The 16,004-nt window shown below is 44.8% G+C and overlaps 1 protein-coding gene across 5 annotated transcripts in view; it reads right to left on the bottom strand.

Annotated features, from left to right (window-relative positions):
- Positions 1 to 16,004, bottom strand: part of LOC148022826 (uncharacterized) — a 118,979-nt gene that overhangs the window by 89,356 nt on the left and 13,619 nt on the right. For 3 of the 5 annotated variants that reach the window (XM_087695757.1, XM_087695756.1, XM_087695752.1), the window contains exons 2-9: positions 14,904 to 14,956; positions 14,472 to 14,763; positions 13,965 to 14,311; positions 13,456 to 13,735; positions 1,990 to 2,057; positions 720 to 971; positions 449 to 524; positions 282 to 361 (exon numbers count right to left, since the gene is read on the bottom strand). In XM_087695757.1, coding sequence (XP_087551883.1) covers positions 282 to 361; positions 449 to 524; positions 720 to 971; positions 1,990 to 2,057; positions 13,456 to 13,735; positions 13,965 to 14,311; positions 14,472 to 14,763; positions 14,904 to 14,956 — 1,448 coding nt within the window. The remainder of the gene's footprint in view (positions 1 to 281; positions 362 to 448; positions 525 to 719; positions 972 to 1,989; positions 2,058 to 13,455; positions 13,736 to 13,964; positions 14,312 to 14,471; positions 14,764 to 14,903; positions 14,957 to 16,004) is intronic. The other 2 variants (XM_087695754.1, XM_087695755.1) reach the window with 2 other exon arrangements.

Here is a 16,004-nt window from a genome sequence, read left to right as displayed (position 1 = left end):
TCCTGCATTTCTCGGGTTGTTGACAAACCTGGACTAGCCAGAATGTGTTCATTTTTATTCCCATTCCAGAGCACAAAGTCACGATGCTTGACTGAGAGGTCTTCTTGACTCGCAGTTTGGTCTCATGCAGTATGTGGGAGTTCTCCCCAGGAATGATTTGCTCTCTTGGCATGTGGCAGTTTCTTCAGTTCCTCTGCTGCCCATTTAATTTATTTGTGACTTTTGTACTTTCCTAGTACTTAATACTACCCTTTATGAGAGAGAGAGAGAGAGAGAGAGACCTTTTTCCTGATTTCCAAGCCTAGGAAATTTAGGGATTTTTCATATGCTTTTCCCATTTGCATGATGAAAACACCATTTCCTGCAAGAAGAAACATAATCAATGGACATATAACCCAACTACTATTTCATAGAGAAGGTTGGACTTTTCAAAAAATATTATAATTACCACTGCCAATATCTACAAACAAAGGAAGATCAACCTTCCTGTAAATTTGTGCCCAGTCTGGTACATAACAGCATTCCTACAGCAACCAGTTCAGGTGATAGATTCCAGTTATTTAATACCCATATTTCTCTTGGGAAAAAAAACTTTTAGGCTTTTTACCAACGATCTTATCCATCTTGTATGCATCCTAAGTGGTATGTTTATCACAAATCAGCGTACAATCTAAAGCAAGAGACACCTGAACTAATGAGGTATGAGCTATGATACCCACAAAATCTAAAGCCGAAACTGCTGGCAAACTAACACCCTTTAAGGCTGTCAATAAAGCAGCAGCCCCTCTAGAGATGAGGGATATTGATTCAGATTTTTCCACCCTTCTAACAGCAGAAGCCGCTTCTTTTCCTCCAACAATGGTCATGCACCCACTTTCACTTATATCAACAAACATTTTGGCAACTCTCTCAGATGCTTGAGAATCCACTCCTTTGATGGACATTGAAAGAGGACCAACCCACATCGCCATCTATCATAAACACAACAAAAACATCGTGAGAATTTCAAGATTCAGGCACCCCTTGCACATTGAAAGCTAGATGATGTCTAGATGTTTAATCGAAATAAAATAAACATCATCATTTGCCTATGGACTTTCTGTCAAATCATTCAGCCTGAATTCAAGACATCACTTTGAACTTAAACTCCAACAAACAAACCAGTCTCTTTTTCCCTAAAGATTTCAAATTTAGCTTATCTATCAAGAGCTGTTCAATGAAAATAAAGTGAATGTCATCATTTGCCTGCAGATTTTCTGTTAAGCATTCAGGCTGAACTCAGCACATCACTTAAAACTTAATTCCATCAAACAACCCAGTTTCTTTTCTGCAAAGAATTCCAAATTGATGATTGCACAAACCGTAAATGCGAAACCCAAAAACCATTAACATGAGAGAAAAAAAGCATTTTCAGTTTCTGAATCTCATGAACTCATCTTCAACGTTTCATCATGTAGCACTTCGAAATTCCTGCAACCCTACCCTACTATCAGTTTCTTTATTCACATTCTATACTACAATAAGTCCCAAAGAAATCCAATGTAAACCACAATTGTTATGCTCAATTCTGGACCTCAAGCAAGATCTAGATATCTGACATGTCACCTTCTCTATAATCCCAAAGGCAACACCTGGCCAACTTAAGGCTAATAGATTGATAGAGCTACTGCAAAACAAACGCAGGAATAACACAGATACATCCAGCAAGCACATAGTAGTTTTTTTCCACGCCCATCCCTACATGTTTGTACCTCCTAGTTCCTTAGTTTAAAGAAAACAAACTCACTATACTTACAGAATCAGAATTTTTCTAACTATCTGACCTGTAAGAGGAGGCTTGGGTAGCCAAAATCCACAAAATAAAGAAGTACAAAAAAGATATTTGATTTTTCTTAGAGAACTAACAGTTACATTTTCAACAGTTATTCTTATGTAGATCATTATGGACTGCTCATGTATATGTAAAAAATCAAGTTCCAAGTCCCGTACTTTGGCAGTTTGAAGTGCAATTCTGATATTTTCCAATGTACTCTCTCCGAAGGCAATCGTATCCCAACCTTTAAAAGCAAAATCATCTGTTAGCCGGGAGAATTAAAATTCATTGAATGAGAAGTTTCAAATCAGAACATCAGTCTTCTGAAATTTTTGACATGTCATTGGTTTTGTAAGCTGTCAACCAATGACTTTAACAACTAACTGAAAGGCCTCGGATTTGGCCACAGATATATGATTGATTTTCCTTGTATAACAAAGTCATGTATGTCTCAATATACCCACTAGTTACATCACTGATTCCCTCCCCAGTCAAGTTTCAAGCAAAACTTTCACAATCATTGACAGGCCTTTGAAAAACCTCAGGCCTGTCCTAAAAAATTGCTTGTTGAGGCTGCCTTTTACAGCTATTACCCTCCCACGAGTTGGAACTTTGTTGTAAGGTGAACATTGCTTACGACAACATGTTCAATCCATTGGTTTCTGAATAAATAGCTTACATTTTGGGCTATGAATGTATGGTGGAAGTAGCGCTAAAGATGCCTTAGTTATGCTTGTTTAATTTGAATAACTATCGTCAGTATTCAAGCTCGATAGATGTAGTCTACAGAAAATATTCAATATAATTGTTAACACCAGGCATGAATAAAAACATGGATACATTCAAATTTCTTATGTGGACCATAAACAGAGTGTACAAAATATTAGCATAATTTTTTACATTGTTCACTTTTTTAAAAGGAACCAATCTCTTGTTCTGCTACTGATTACTGACTAAAACAATGTTGGTTTTTCTAGAGTATCATGAGAAAGCCGCCCATCGAAGGACATGTGAGGAAACACTAGGGCTTGCAAAGAAGACATATTGTACAAACAAGACTAAAAAATGATCTCAGAGAATAAATGGACTAATGGATGAATGAATATATGAATTCAATGAGCAAAACATAATCGATGTTAGAGAGGATCACAGCCAGGCAGGTACAGCCAGGCAGGTGCAGTCCAGTCGGACTGCTGCAGTCGGACCTGCAGCAGTCGGACTGCCACGTGGCAGTCCGACTGCCTGCAGCCATTTTATTCCAGGCTGCGCCCTATTTTGGCGCCCCGTTCTAGGTGATTTTTCGCCTATTTATTGCTGACGTTTTCAGCAGTCTGGCCACTATTCTCTGTCGCAGATTACAGACCGGTGCCGTGCAGATCTCTGTCTCTGTTCACAGATTTCAGACAGCAGACAGTGCAGACTGCAGCAGACTTCGAGGTGGACAGCAGGTCGCATCATCGAGGTGGAGACACGCAGTCCAGCGCACTGCGCCCGTGTATATCTTTGTATTCAGCATTCTTTATACAGCAGATCTTCAGTGTACACTGTCTCTTTCTCTCCCTTCTCTCTCTGCGTTCTCTCTCTCTCAGTCCTACGCTTCCGCACCGCTGCACTCTGACATGGTATCAGAGCAGTGTTTGAGGGCTGACTGAGCGCAGAATCAACCTGAAGAGGAGTTTCCATTGCGACACAAATTTGCGTTTTTTGCGTTTAAGGGCAGACACGAGGGCTGCGCCTTGGAACAAGGCTGAAACGAGTGTGGGCGCACAGGAAAGGAGTACAGGTGGTGGATTTGCTGCTGTTTACTGCTGTTTGACGCGGAGGAAGTTTGAGTTTTCAACCTAAAAGTGCAGGTTTTGCTTTTTCATCGCCTCCGGCGGGTGAAGAAGCTTCGGGACGCGGAAGAGCCTTAGCAGGCTAAGTTTACTCAGTCAGAGGGGGTTGCTTTTGCGTTTGAGAAGGCATTGCAGGTGAAGATGTCTACAGAGATGGACTTGGAGTTCCAGGCGATTATGGACCGGAAGGTGCCTGTCTTACCGGCTCTTCCTACAGATCAGAAGCTCGACGGCGACAACTACCGCATTTGGCGCGTTACGATGTTGGCCATTCTGGAGTCCTATGATTTGGCGGAGTTGGTACAGGAAGATATTGACCGGCCTTCGGTAAGAGATGAGTCCAAACTCTCTTCCGATGCTCGTGCGGAGTTGGCCAGGGCCCAGTCTCATTGGGACAAACTGAATGCCAGGATTCGATCCTTTCTCTTTCTATCATGCACTACAGCCGTGATTGCTCACATCGAGCACTTGACGGTGGCTCGTGAGATATGGCTGGAGCTTGATCAAATGTACAATCGGATGACCCTGATGAAGAGGGTTTCTTTGGAGGTACAGATGCGGACCTTGTCCGTCAATAAGTCTTCTTCGCTAAGGGAACACATTAACAAGCTAAGGCAGCTACAGATGCAGGTTCAGAATGCGGGAAGCCGATCTCCTCCGAAGACATGGCGATCACACTATTGTCCCAGTTGCCGCCACGATTCGGTACATTTTACTCTGCCCTTATTGCTTCGGGGCGAGAGTCTACTCTTCGGTGGGAGGAGTTGGTTCCTATGGTCTTGGACCAAGAGGAACAGTTAAAGGGACAGAATGCTTCCAAGACGGAGGCGTTGACAAGTCAAGCCTCTCAGAAGAAGGGGAAGGACCAAAAGAAGAAGAAGGGGGATAACAAGTCCAAGAAGGACAAGGAGAAGGACAAGGACAAAGACTCCACATGCCATATTTGTGGAAAGACTGGCCATTGGAAGAAGGATTGCCCTGACAAAGACTTGAAGGACACCAAGAAGAAGGAAACCAAGGATTCTGGAGCGGTGGCTGCACCCTCATCAGCTGCATTTCTACACTTAGTTGTCATTGAGGACGCTTCACCGAATGCTTCTGATGCTGCGATGGCGGCTTCCCAATCTCGAGAGTGGATTATTGATAGTGGTGCCTCACGGCACATGACTCCTTCATCAGATGGTGTTGCCCAGCTGCGACCTTCGCGTGGGCAGGTTCTCATTGGAGACAGCTCTTCAGTTTCTATTGCAGGTCGGGGTAAGATGCAGCTTATTCCGGATGGACGAGGTGGCACCCATACCTCAGAGGTTTTGCATGTACCAGGATTGGGGTACCATCTCCTTTCAGTCCATAAGATTTGCTCCCTTGGTCTTCTGGTGGAGTTTGACAGTTCTACAGTGCGAGTCCTTGATCGTGAATCGAGGAAGGTTCTATCATCTGGATATGAGGAGAACGGCATTTACAAACTGAAGTCTTCCACTGCCCTCTCCACTCTTCTTCTTACCTCACAGTCACAGTCTGAATTATGGCATGCTAGGTTTGGTCACCTGAACTATGACTATCTTCGGAAGGCGTCACGGGGACAGCTTGTTCGAGGGTTGCCGGATATAGTGGTGAGCCAGCAGCCATGTGTCTCCTGCATAAGGGGGAAGCAGCATAGGGATGCCATTCCCCACACCGCTTCGCGGCGGTCTACTTCACCGATGGAGTTAGTATCTACGGATCTATGTGGCCCTATGAGGAATGAGTCCCTGCGTGGGAGCTCGTACTTCATGCTGATCGTGGATGACTATAGCAGGATGACATGGGCCTACTTTTTGGCACTAAAGTCAGAAGCTTTCTCGCACTTCAAGGATTGGCTTCTCTTTGAGGAGAACCGATCAGGCCGGAAGTTGAAGACCTTGCGATCCGACAAGGGTGGTGAATTTGTGTCTAATGAATTTGCTCGGTTTTGTGCAGATAGAGGAATTCACCAAGAGTTTGCCAATACCAATACTCCTCAAGAAAATGGTATTCTAGAACGGAAGAACCGCAGTGTGATCGAGATGGCGCGCACCATGATGGAGCACCGACAGACCTCTCAGGTTCTGTGGGCCGAGGCTGTGGCTACTGCAGTCCACATTCTTAATCGATCCCCTACTTCGGCCGTGGAAGGGATGACTCCATTTGAGGCTTATTTTGGAACGAAGCCAGATGTTTCTTACTTTCGGGTCTTTGGGTGTGATGCCTATGTTCACATTCCCAAAGCTCACCGTGACAAATTCGAAGCGGCTTCCCGCAAACAGATATTTGTTGGCTACAGCTCCCAGTCCCAAGGCTACCGACTGTATGATCCCGTCAAGCGGGATATATATACTAGCCGTGATGTGCGGTTTGTGGAGGTTCCGGCTTCTTCAACGGGTGAGGAGCATCCCGTTCTTGGAGATCCAGGGGAGAGTTTGGCTCCTTCTACAGTTCCACTGGAGCCTGTGCCGTTTGATTATGATTCTGTTTCTGACACAGAGTCTACTGTTCCACCGGATCCTTCTGAGGAGTTACCACCGGTGGACATTCCAGAGTCTTCTACTGCTGGAGAACGACGAGGGGAGGTTCGGCCTCCTCCTCGCTGGGCCCGTGACACACTCCGTGATTCAGGGATCGAGGGGGTTCCTGAGGAGTGGGGACCGCAGGATGGTCCGCGGCGGTCACGGAGGCACCAGGTGCATTCTTCGGAGCTTGTTTGCTCCAATTATTGTTTGATGTCCCGAGTTATGCAGGATCGAGAGCCCACCTCCGTGAAGGAGGCTTTACAGTCCGCCCCATGGAAGAAAGCTATGGAAGCTGAGTTGGAGGCTATTGAGAGGAATGGCACTTGGTCACTTGTGCCACGCCCCCCGAAGAAGAAGGTGATTGGAGTCAAGTGGGTCTTTAAGACCAAATATCTCAGTGATGGTACTTTGGATAAGCACAAGGCTCGCCTTGTTGCTAAGGGTTTTGCCCAGCGCCCAGGGATTGACTGTCATGACACCTTTGCCCCTACAGCTCGTATGGCAACCATTAGAGCTGTTCTTGCTTTGGCTGGCCATAGGAGATGGCCTGTTTATCAGCTGGATGTGAAGTCGGCCTTCTTGAATGGTGATTTGAAGGAGGAGATCTACGTTGAGCAGCCTCCTGGCTTTGGTTCTTCGGATGGGAAAGTCTACAGGTTGAAGAAGGCCCTGTATGGTCTCAAGCAGGCCCCGCGAGCTTGGAACGAGAAAATTGATTCGTTCCTCCAGACTCAGTTGGGATATCGACGGTCCAAGGCCGATCCGCAGCTGTATGTTCACACTTCCGAGGATGGTTGTGTGCTGTTTGTATTATATGTTGATGATTTGATTGTCACAGGTGATGATGCACAGTAGGTCCAGAAGACAAAGTCAGCTTTACATCGGACGTTCGAGATGACGGATTTGGGGCTACTCCATTTCTTTTTAGGACATGAGATTTTTCAGTCTCAGAGGGGGATCTTTCTCTCCCAACAGAGATATGTACAGGAGCTCTTGGTGTCTTTTGAGATGGAAGATTGTCGGGCCCTCTCTACTCCTATGGATCCGAACTGGAAGGCCACTTCCCACTCAGCTTCTCCTTTGGCGGATGCTTCCCGCTATCGACAGTTGATAGGGTCTTTGATTTGGCTTCTCAACACCAGGGTTGATCTATGTTTTGCTGTTGGGCTCTTGGCAGGGTTCATGAGTGAACCTAAGACGGTGCATTGGCAGGCTGCTCAGAGGATACTTCGGTATCTGAGGGGGACGTCTGATTTGGGGATTCATTACCCCGCAGGGACAGATGGGTCAGATCTTGTACTTGCAGGTTGGAGCGACTCGGATTGGGCCGGTGACGTGGACCACAGGCGGTCTACAACAGGTTACTGCTTTACTTTGGGTGCAGGTGTTATTTCATGGAGTAGCAAGAAGCAGCCCACGGTAGCCCTTTCGTCTACTGAGGCGGAGTATCGGGCCGCATCTTCCACCACATGCGAGGTTGTGTGGCTTCGGAGATTGTTGGAGGAGCTTGGGTGCCCCCAGACTCGTCCTACATTGCTGCGATGTGACAATGAAAGTTGCATTGCCTTGGCGAGGAACCCTGTTTTTCATGCCCGGACGAAGCACATTGAGATCCAGTACCACTTCATCCGAGAAAAGCTTCTGGATGAGACCATCACTGTGGAGTATTGCAAGACGGAGGATAATCTTGCGGATTTGTTTACGAAGGCGCTTCCTCAGGCTCTACTTCGGCAACATTCCAGATCCCTCAGGCTTCTGCCCTGCCCAGGCTCTGAGAGGGGGTGTTAGAGAGGATCACAGCCAGGCAGGTACAGCCAGGCAGGTGCAGTCCAGTCGGACTGCTGCAGTCGGACCTGCAGCTGTCGGACTGCCACGTGGCAGTCTGACTGCCTGCAGCCATTTTATTCCAGGCTGCGCCCTATTTTGGCGCCCCGTTCTAGGTGATTTTTCGCCTATTTATTGCTGACGTTTTCAGCAGTCTGGCCACCATTCTCTGTCGCAGATTACAGACCGGTGCCGTGCAGATCTCTGTCTCTGTTCACAGATTTCAGACAGCAGACAGTGCAGACTGCAGCAGACTTCGAGGTGGACAGCAGGTCGCATCGTCGAGGTGGAGACACGCAGTCCAGCGCACTGCGCCCGTGTATATCTTTGTATTCAGCATTCTTTATACAGCAGATCTTCAGTGTACATTGTCTCTTTCTCTCCCTTCTCTCTCTGCATTCTCTCTCTCTCAGTCCTACGCTTCCGCACCGCTGCACTCTGACAATCAATGCTCAAGGAGTGGGCCACCCAACAACCATTGTCTCTTGAGGGAACAGGCTGAGAGAATCTGGAGGAGTGTGCCATACTCTGATGGATCCCCTCAGTAGGCAGAAAGCCACCAATCAGCTGTCTTTTGAACAGGCAGGGATGAGGATTGCTGATGTCATCATTATCTTCAGCATCTGATCAAGATTGGGCTGCATTTCAGACTTCAAACCTGTGCAGTGCTGCCCTAGAGTCTTCACCAACATTGTGCTGCCTGAGGACTGCATTTCGCTCCCTCAATTGAGGCCCACGTCATCACTGTTCTTGGTGGATCTGTCTCGAGTATGACACACCCTTGGAGCTCTTATTGGTGTCTCCAACACCACTCTCAGCTCACCTCTACCTTGGCCCTTAAGACAGAGGTTTGAGGCCCCTAGTATCATTCTTCATCTCTATACACTCGTCTTCATTGAGCTTCCATCGGATTGTGTTTTTTGTGTGTTGTCCATCTGTGTTTCTCTATGTTTGTCATAGGATTTGCTTGCATCAACTGCACCAGAGGTCCACATTTGTTGCATTTCATTGCTGCTACTCCAAATGCAGCTGCAGTTGAAAAGGCAGCCTGCTAAGCAGAAAGTGCAGGGAGAAAGTCTGCCATACAATGACTGTAGCAGGCAGCTGGCTGGGACAACAGACAACAGCTCCTCCAAGCAAGGTGGCCTACAGCTCTGCCACCATGCTGGCAGCAGCCTCTGATGATCAAGGTGGCAGCTAGGCAACTGGGAAACACCTCCAGGTGGTGGGTGGCACCTCTAGAATGTGGGCAGCGGCTCTTGATGAGGGTGTGGCAGCAAGATGAGGTGAAAGTGGCTAATGACTTATGGCTGAAAGTAATAATGATTAGAGATGATGAGTGGATGTCCACAACATGTCCTTTTATAGGAGATTTTTGGACATTTGTCCTACCCACCAAAAATAAAAGCCTTTTTCATAAATAATTGTTTTTGGGGCTGTGTTTGGGAGTTACATTAGGCCGAAATGCACGATAATTTCCTCTTTATTGAGGCCTTTAATTTTACTTGCTCAACACTCTACCAAAAGCACTAGGTTGCGTTTATAGCAGAAATGGGAGGTTGGAGCATCAGGGAGTGAAGCACCAGAGGCGGTGGCAGCAGCAGCAGCAATGTCCTCCACTCCAAGGCTAGTCATGGGTTTGTATTTCTTTCTTAAAGCAAGGACTTGCTGGCAGGGCGATGCTGATGGCGGGTGACATTGATGATGGTAATGGGTTTGGCTACGAAAGTATGGTGATCTGGGGTAAAGAAGTCACCAGCCCATGATCTTCCTTTATAGAACTTGTTGAGCCAATTGTCCTACCAGAATTCTCAAGTTTTGTATTTATTTTAAATTTTACTAAAAATTATTTTGGGGTTGTATGAGAGCCGACTAAATTAGCCACTAGATCTTATATATTGAGTTGTGGCCTAACCTTAAGGTAGCTCAACCCCCCCTCAAATCCAAAAAGGTAGCCAAAGGAAAATTGAAGGAAAGCTTTGAAACCAAAGCAGAAAAAGATGTGTATGTGCCTTAAGGAAGGAAGATAGAAACATGGAGGTGGAGAGGAACACAAATCTGATATGTACAATGAATAAGTTGGTATGTGTGTACAATGAGAGATGAGCGATAGTGGTGATAGTGTGTCTCACAGAGAAACCTATAAATAGGCAAAAGAATGAGAAACTAGCCGACCAGTGGGACAATAATGGTCCAACCTAAAAAAGGGGGAAAAAAGAAGGAAAATAGGTCCACCATGGACATGGGCACATTGCCTTGATGTGGAGCTAGACACATCTAGCCTCTGTTCAATCCATGAGGGAAAAGCTAAGTAGTATCTGATCAAGAGGTCAAGAGTCAACTGTCAACCAACTGCTCCAACACAACCTAGCTAAAAAGAACTATCAAAGAGATCGTCCTAAGTGGTCATCACCTAACCGAGGATACCAAAACCAAAATCTCCCACTAGGCGAGGACTCCTTTAGCCTAATCTCATTTATTTATTATTATTTTATTTCTATTTAGCTTTCTTTTCCTTCAGAACCTAATACGCGAACGTGTAAAAAGAAGGGAGCTGATGTAGTGACCCAAGGAGAATAAGGAATCAGCCTCGGGTCCTATCTCGGCACCCAAGAATCTACCAAGCCCTCGCAAGGCGACACTTAATCCTTTTTTAATGCTCACTTTGATTTTCGCTCCAACCTTCCTTTTTCTTTTCTTTTGTGGCAAGATGTCACCCCAAGGAAGGGCAAGGCATCGACCCCGAGTCTGCCCTCCCCGGTAAATAACCATCTCAGAACTGGTACGGACAATGGGAATCCGACTGTTTAATTAAAACAAAGCATTGCGATGGTCCCTGCGGATGTTGACGCAATGTGATTTTTGCCCAGTGCTCTGAATGTCAAAGTGAAGAAATTCAACCAAGCACAGATAAACGGCAAGAGTAACTATAACTCTCTTAAGGTAGCCAAATGCCTCGTCATCTAATTAGTGATGCGCATGAATGGATTATCGAGATTCCCACTGTTCCTATCTAGTGTCTAGCAAAACCACAGCCAAGGGAACGGGCTTGGAAGAATCAGCGGGGAAAGAAAATCCTGTTGAGCTTGACTCTAGTCCGCGGCCCCGGGTCTGCTGACTTGTCCCTAGGAACCTACAAGGCCTTCACAAGGTGATAGACAACTGCTCTAGGAAAATTTTTCCCTTTTTATTTCAGCTTTTATTTGCTAGGGGTTAGAACCCCTTTTTACACACCTCTATACTGGTTTTCTTAAGATCTTTCTTTCTTGATAGCTCCTAGAAATAGCTGCCTCACCACTAATAGAAGCTCCTAGAAATAGTTGCCTAGGAGGCTAGCAAGACAGGGTCACTCAAGACTCCTCAAAACGGCTCTTTTAATGCTAGACAATGGTTTCCTAGGAGGTGGCTACTCGAACCTTCCCCCCGAACATACATAACTAAACCCTGGGACTTCATGCCAGGACTTGTTAGTCCCTAATAACATAAAATAAAACCCCACAAATACATATATATAAGCAGCTTAAGGGAAAAAGCTCAAAAAGACCATGATTTGTGAGTTTTTAGACTCCCTATCTCTGTCAGAGGGGGATTCAAGGGGAGCTTCAGAGGGGAATCTTATTCCTCTAACTTCAAAAGGGGATCTTCTTCACCACTCGTGTTGTCCTTCACACACCATGGCAAAAAACCTTTTCCTTCTTCATTTACCCTTACATGGGGTGGCCACTGAGCTGCCCTCTCACCTATTGACACCTAGGACCTAAAGGTTCTAACTCGATTGGGGCCTTGGATGTTTCACCTAGGCCTTTCAAAGAGGGTCACCACTCGTGCTCTCCTTCACACACCATGGCAAAAAACCTTGTCCTTCTTCATTTACCCTTGCATGGGGTGGCCGGCCTTGAGCTGCCCTCTCACCTATTGACACGTAGGACCTAAAGGTTCTAACTCAATTGGGGCCTTGGATGTTTCAGCTATGACTTGGTGGCTACACCTTTGCATCTTGTCAGGCAAAAAGACAGGAAAAGTGCCCTCACCCTTGAGGCCCAGGATCATGCATGCCTTTGTATTCTTACCAACTTGGAAACACAGAGCTATTGGCTTCTCTCCTAAGGTCAAGTTTCGGGCACCATCGGTTCACCTTATCTACTGTTCTTTCTCACAGGTTTCTTGTCAAGTGGAATTCTTGGCTAACATGTGTTACCCTATTGGGCTTCTACTGTATTTTCTACTTCTTGTACATTTAAAAGTGAATGTCTCGCACTCCTCATGGGGCACCTCTTTGGGCCTGAGAGGGGGTGCTGAGGTACCAGTCATTAAGTGCATTGTATTACATTAATTCCTATTTTGGTCTCCATTCACAGCCCCAAAAAGGCTTTATTTGTATTATTTATTAGTGTCCGGGCACCACCTGAGATAGCTCTAGAGGCACCCTGGATAGTTCAATGAGTGTGCCTATAATAGGGCATGGGCATTAGTGATTGCATATCCATCCTCACTCTATCTGCTTCATTCTTTATTAATTCATACTCCATCACACACTCAGCCCTGGCCCTCCCACTACTATCCACACCCCTAACCTAGTGGATATCTCGGTTCGTGGTGTTGTCCAGCTGATCATGACACCATACCAGCAGGCGGCTTCATTCTGGGCCTCTTCTTCACATCGCCATCTACTCCAGACACTCCTAATTGCTGTGAATTTAACCTTTTTACACAACATACTTAGAAGAAGCTTTCAACAATAACCTTGATAAGTAAGGCTCTTATCTAGCAATCTTAATCAATGATCCCAAGTCTATCTCTGAATTTTGGCTGAATGATGACACTCCAAGAACCCTTCACTGTAGCTATGCACCCATCACCACATGACAAGATGAAGTCAAATGACACGATTAACCTCTCCAACCCAGTATCTGAAGAAAGCCTGACAAGAAGTAATGTACCATGTGGTCATCAAGAAACCACCACCACAATGACCTCCAATAAAGGAGCCTCTGAAGTATAGTACAAGGATCTTCTCAAGATCCCAACGTAGAATAGTCGCCATGCAACTGGGAAGCGGGAACAGGACAATACCCCTCTTCAGAACAAGGACAAAAACCTCAAAAAAAGATAACAGAAACAGGAGCATAGCATCATTCCACAGGAGTATGTTATCTATGTAGGCACAATTGTAAGACACCTTTAGGATGATGAAATCACTACATGTATCAGAAACTGGCAACTTTCCAGAGACCTTATTGCTAAGGATTACAATTGTGATTTGTACTGCTTGAAACTTTACTTTATACAAACTCTAATTTGCACCACTTACCAATCCCTTATTTCTGTCTAGCAGGTATTTACTAAGGCCTCATTCCTAAGAATTACAAGTGTGATTTGTACTTCTTCAAACTTCATTCAATTAATCAGATGGAAAGATAACAGTAAACATTAGATAAGCAATAGGCAAGCTCACCTGCAGAGAGATCAACTGCTCTGAAGGTTTTATATACATGGCCTTCTTTGACACACGTGAAGTCAACTGGAAGGATGACATCCACCTTCTTCGTCATGGCAGATTTGAGAAAGCACAAGACATCAGGAACAAAATCCTTCTCAATAAAATCAGAAGGGCAAAACTGCCCTATTGCACTGAAAAATGTATAAACCATTGAACCAGCTATGACAATCGTGCTGCACTTATCCAAAAGATTGTGTAGTACACCAATAATTTGTGAGACTCTTGATCCACCAACCTGTGCCAAATGTAACAAAACAGTATGAATTGGCTTCAACAAATCAGACAGCATGAAAATATTTTGCATATCAATAATAGAGAGAATTAACTACAACCATAGTTTAAAAGCAGTGGTGGATTGAACATTAGAAAATGACACTTTGCTGACAGTGATGAGATAAGAAATAGATCTTTAAAAATATGATAAACAGGTTGAAGAGAGGAAAATTTAAGGAAATAGGACATGCAATAGCAACAAACGGATGCTCTGGTGCATTGATAGCTTTAGTGATGAAGAAGAGTTCCCTCTCAAACTCAAAACCTGCAAGAGTAGCACCAGTAAAACAAGCAGCACCAACGGTTGATGCAAGAACTCTGTGTGATACTGAAAAGGCTTCATTCACAAGGATATCAACTTTCTCTGTTAAGGCTTTGGAAAACTGCTTATCATTAGCTGCTTCTTCTTTATACAGGTTCAGATTTCCAAGTAACAGCACGTCTCCATTGCAAAGCTGTTCAATTTTCTTCTCAACTGCATGACCAACAACTGCAACTGACACACAAACCTTCTTCTTTAAATGCTCTGACAAAGAACCTGAAAAGAGAACATTTTCCAAGCATTAGACTGATTCAGACTTGTCATCCATCCACATCACATTCATTCTAAAAAGAATACTTCAGTTGAATATAAAGCTTATGCCTTCATGTTAAGTTCAAGCTGTTGGATATGATTAGGAAAACCACAGTTTTAGTACCCAAATTTGCAGGCCAACCTGCAATAAACTCAGTATCAGTGAGCCCACCAATGCAATGAAAGGGATGCCAGTGACTGCAGAGCACAACCCGAGCACCACTCCTAATCAAGTGTGATATTGTGGGAATGGAGTGTATGATATGCTCTGCATTGACATCATTCTCATCTTTGACAGTAACAGATAAATCACATCTAACTAAAACTATTTTTCCAGAAAGGTCTGCAGCAGGATACTTTCTCAGACTCTCTCTTTTCCAAAGAGAAGGCTCATTTTCGAGACATCGCAAAGCAACCTGTATCATACAGAGATTACTTAGTACAAACACAATGCACACTGTATGAAGATAAGGTCACAAGTTGCCTTACAGATTGTTGACTTAAGACAGTTCCACTTCAAAACTTGCAATAAAAAGAAAAGACTTGGTGACATTACCACAGAGTTGTCATATCTTGTAGCTAAGTTTAACCTTGATGACATAATTTCTGCTAACAAAATACAAAAAAACAACAGTAGTAATTAGATAATAAAATACAGAAAACTTGAGCCTTTGGAAAAAAATATTATTTCTAAAGAAATAAGTGCAATAGCCTACATACTTGGGCAGCCTGGATGTTACTATAATATAAGCATCTTGAGACACTCAATACATGTGTTTGTAAACAACATAGCTACTTGCTAGTGAAAGGCCTCCATGATCACCAACCTGCACACATGACATGGCACAAGCCATAGAAGCACGGAAAAACATAAAGAAATGGACATCAAACTTACCTCCAGCCATAGCCAAACAGGCTCGCCCCTGAGCCTAGGACCAATAGCATATCGGTCCATGCTCCCATTGCAAGGACTTACATCCCATACCATTAGCCCACACCATCCCACTATGTGGATGGAGTTGCCTAGGGTCTAGAGTCCAAGAGTGGATCTCACAAGAGATGTCACACAAATGAGCCCCATGTCCTTCTAAGTCCTTATAGGACTCCTTAACCACCCTAGCCTTAGGGCATGTTCACAACTTCAAACTACAAGACCCCTTAAGCGTACTAACTTTTAAGACAAATTCACACCTAGTGACCAAATGTTTAGTGGCCAATGACCAATGTTGCAAACACCCATCCAAGACACCCAAGTGCCCATCTTGCACATATGATATGGCACAAGCCATAAAATGCTACATATAGAGAGAAGTATAAAGAGACACACCAGACTCACCTTCTAGCATACATCCAAACAAGCTCAACCCCAAGCCTGGAATCAAGGCCAAGTTCCCTTGACAAGGGCTAATATCTCATTCCGCCAGCCCATCCACCATCTTGGTGTGTGGATGGAGTTGACTAGGGTCAAAGGGTCCAATAGTGGATCTCACAAGAGATGTCACACAAATAAGTCATCGGTCCTGTTTATAGGACTCCTTGCATTCACACTACAAGACCCCTTAACCATCCTAGCTTTTAGGATGCATTGACACCTAGTGACCAACTGGTCAATGGTCAATGGTGAGTGTTGTGGGCACCCATCTACGATGTCCAAGGC

This window comes from Lygodium microphyllum, chromosome 16, assembly GCF_053477565.2.
Source record: "Lygodium microphyllum isolate KBCC chromosome 16, Lygodium_microphyllum_v1.1.10, whole genome shotgun sequence".
Lineage (NCBI taxonomy): Eukaryota > Viridiplantae > Streptophyta > Polypodiopsida > Schizaeales > Lygodiaceae > Lygodium > Lygodium microphyllum.
Note: the sequence above shows the minus strand (reverse complement) of the source record. Positions and strands in the feature narration are given on the sequence as shown.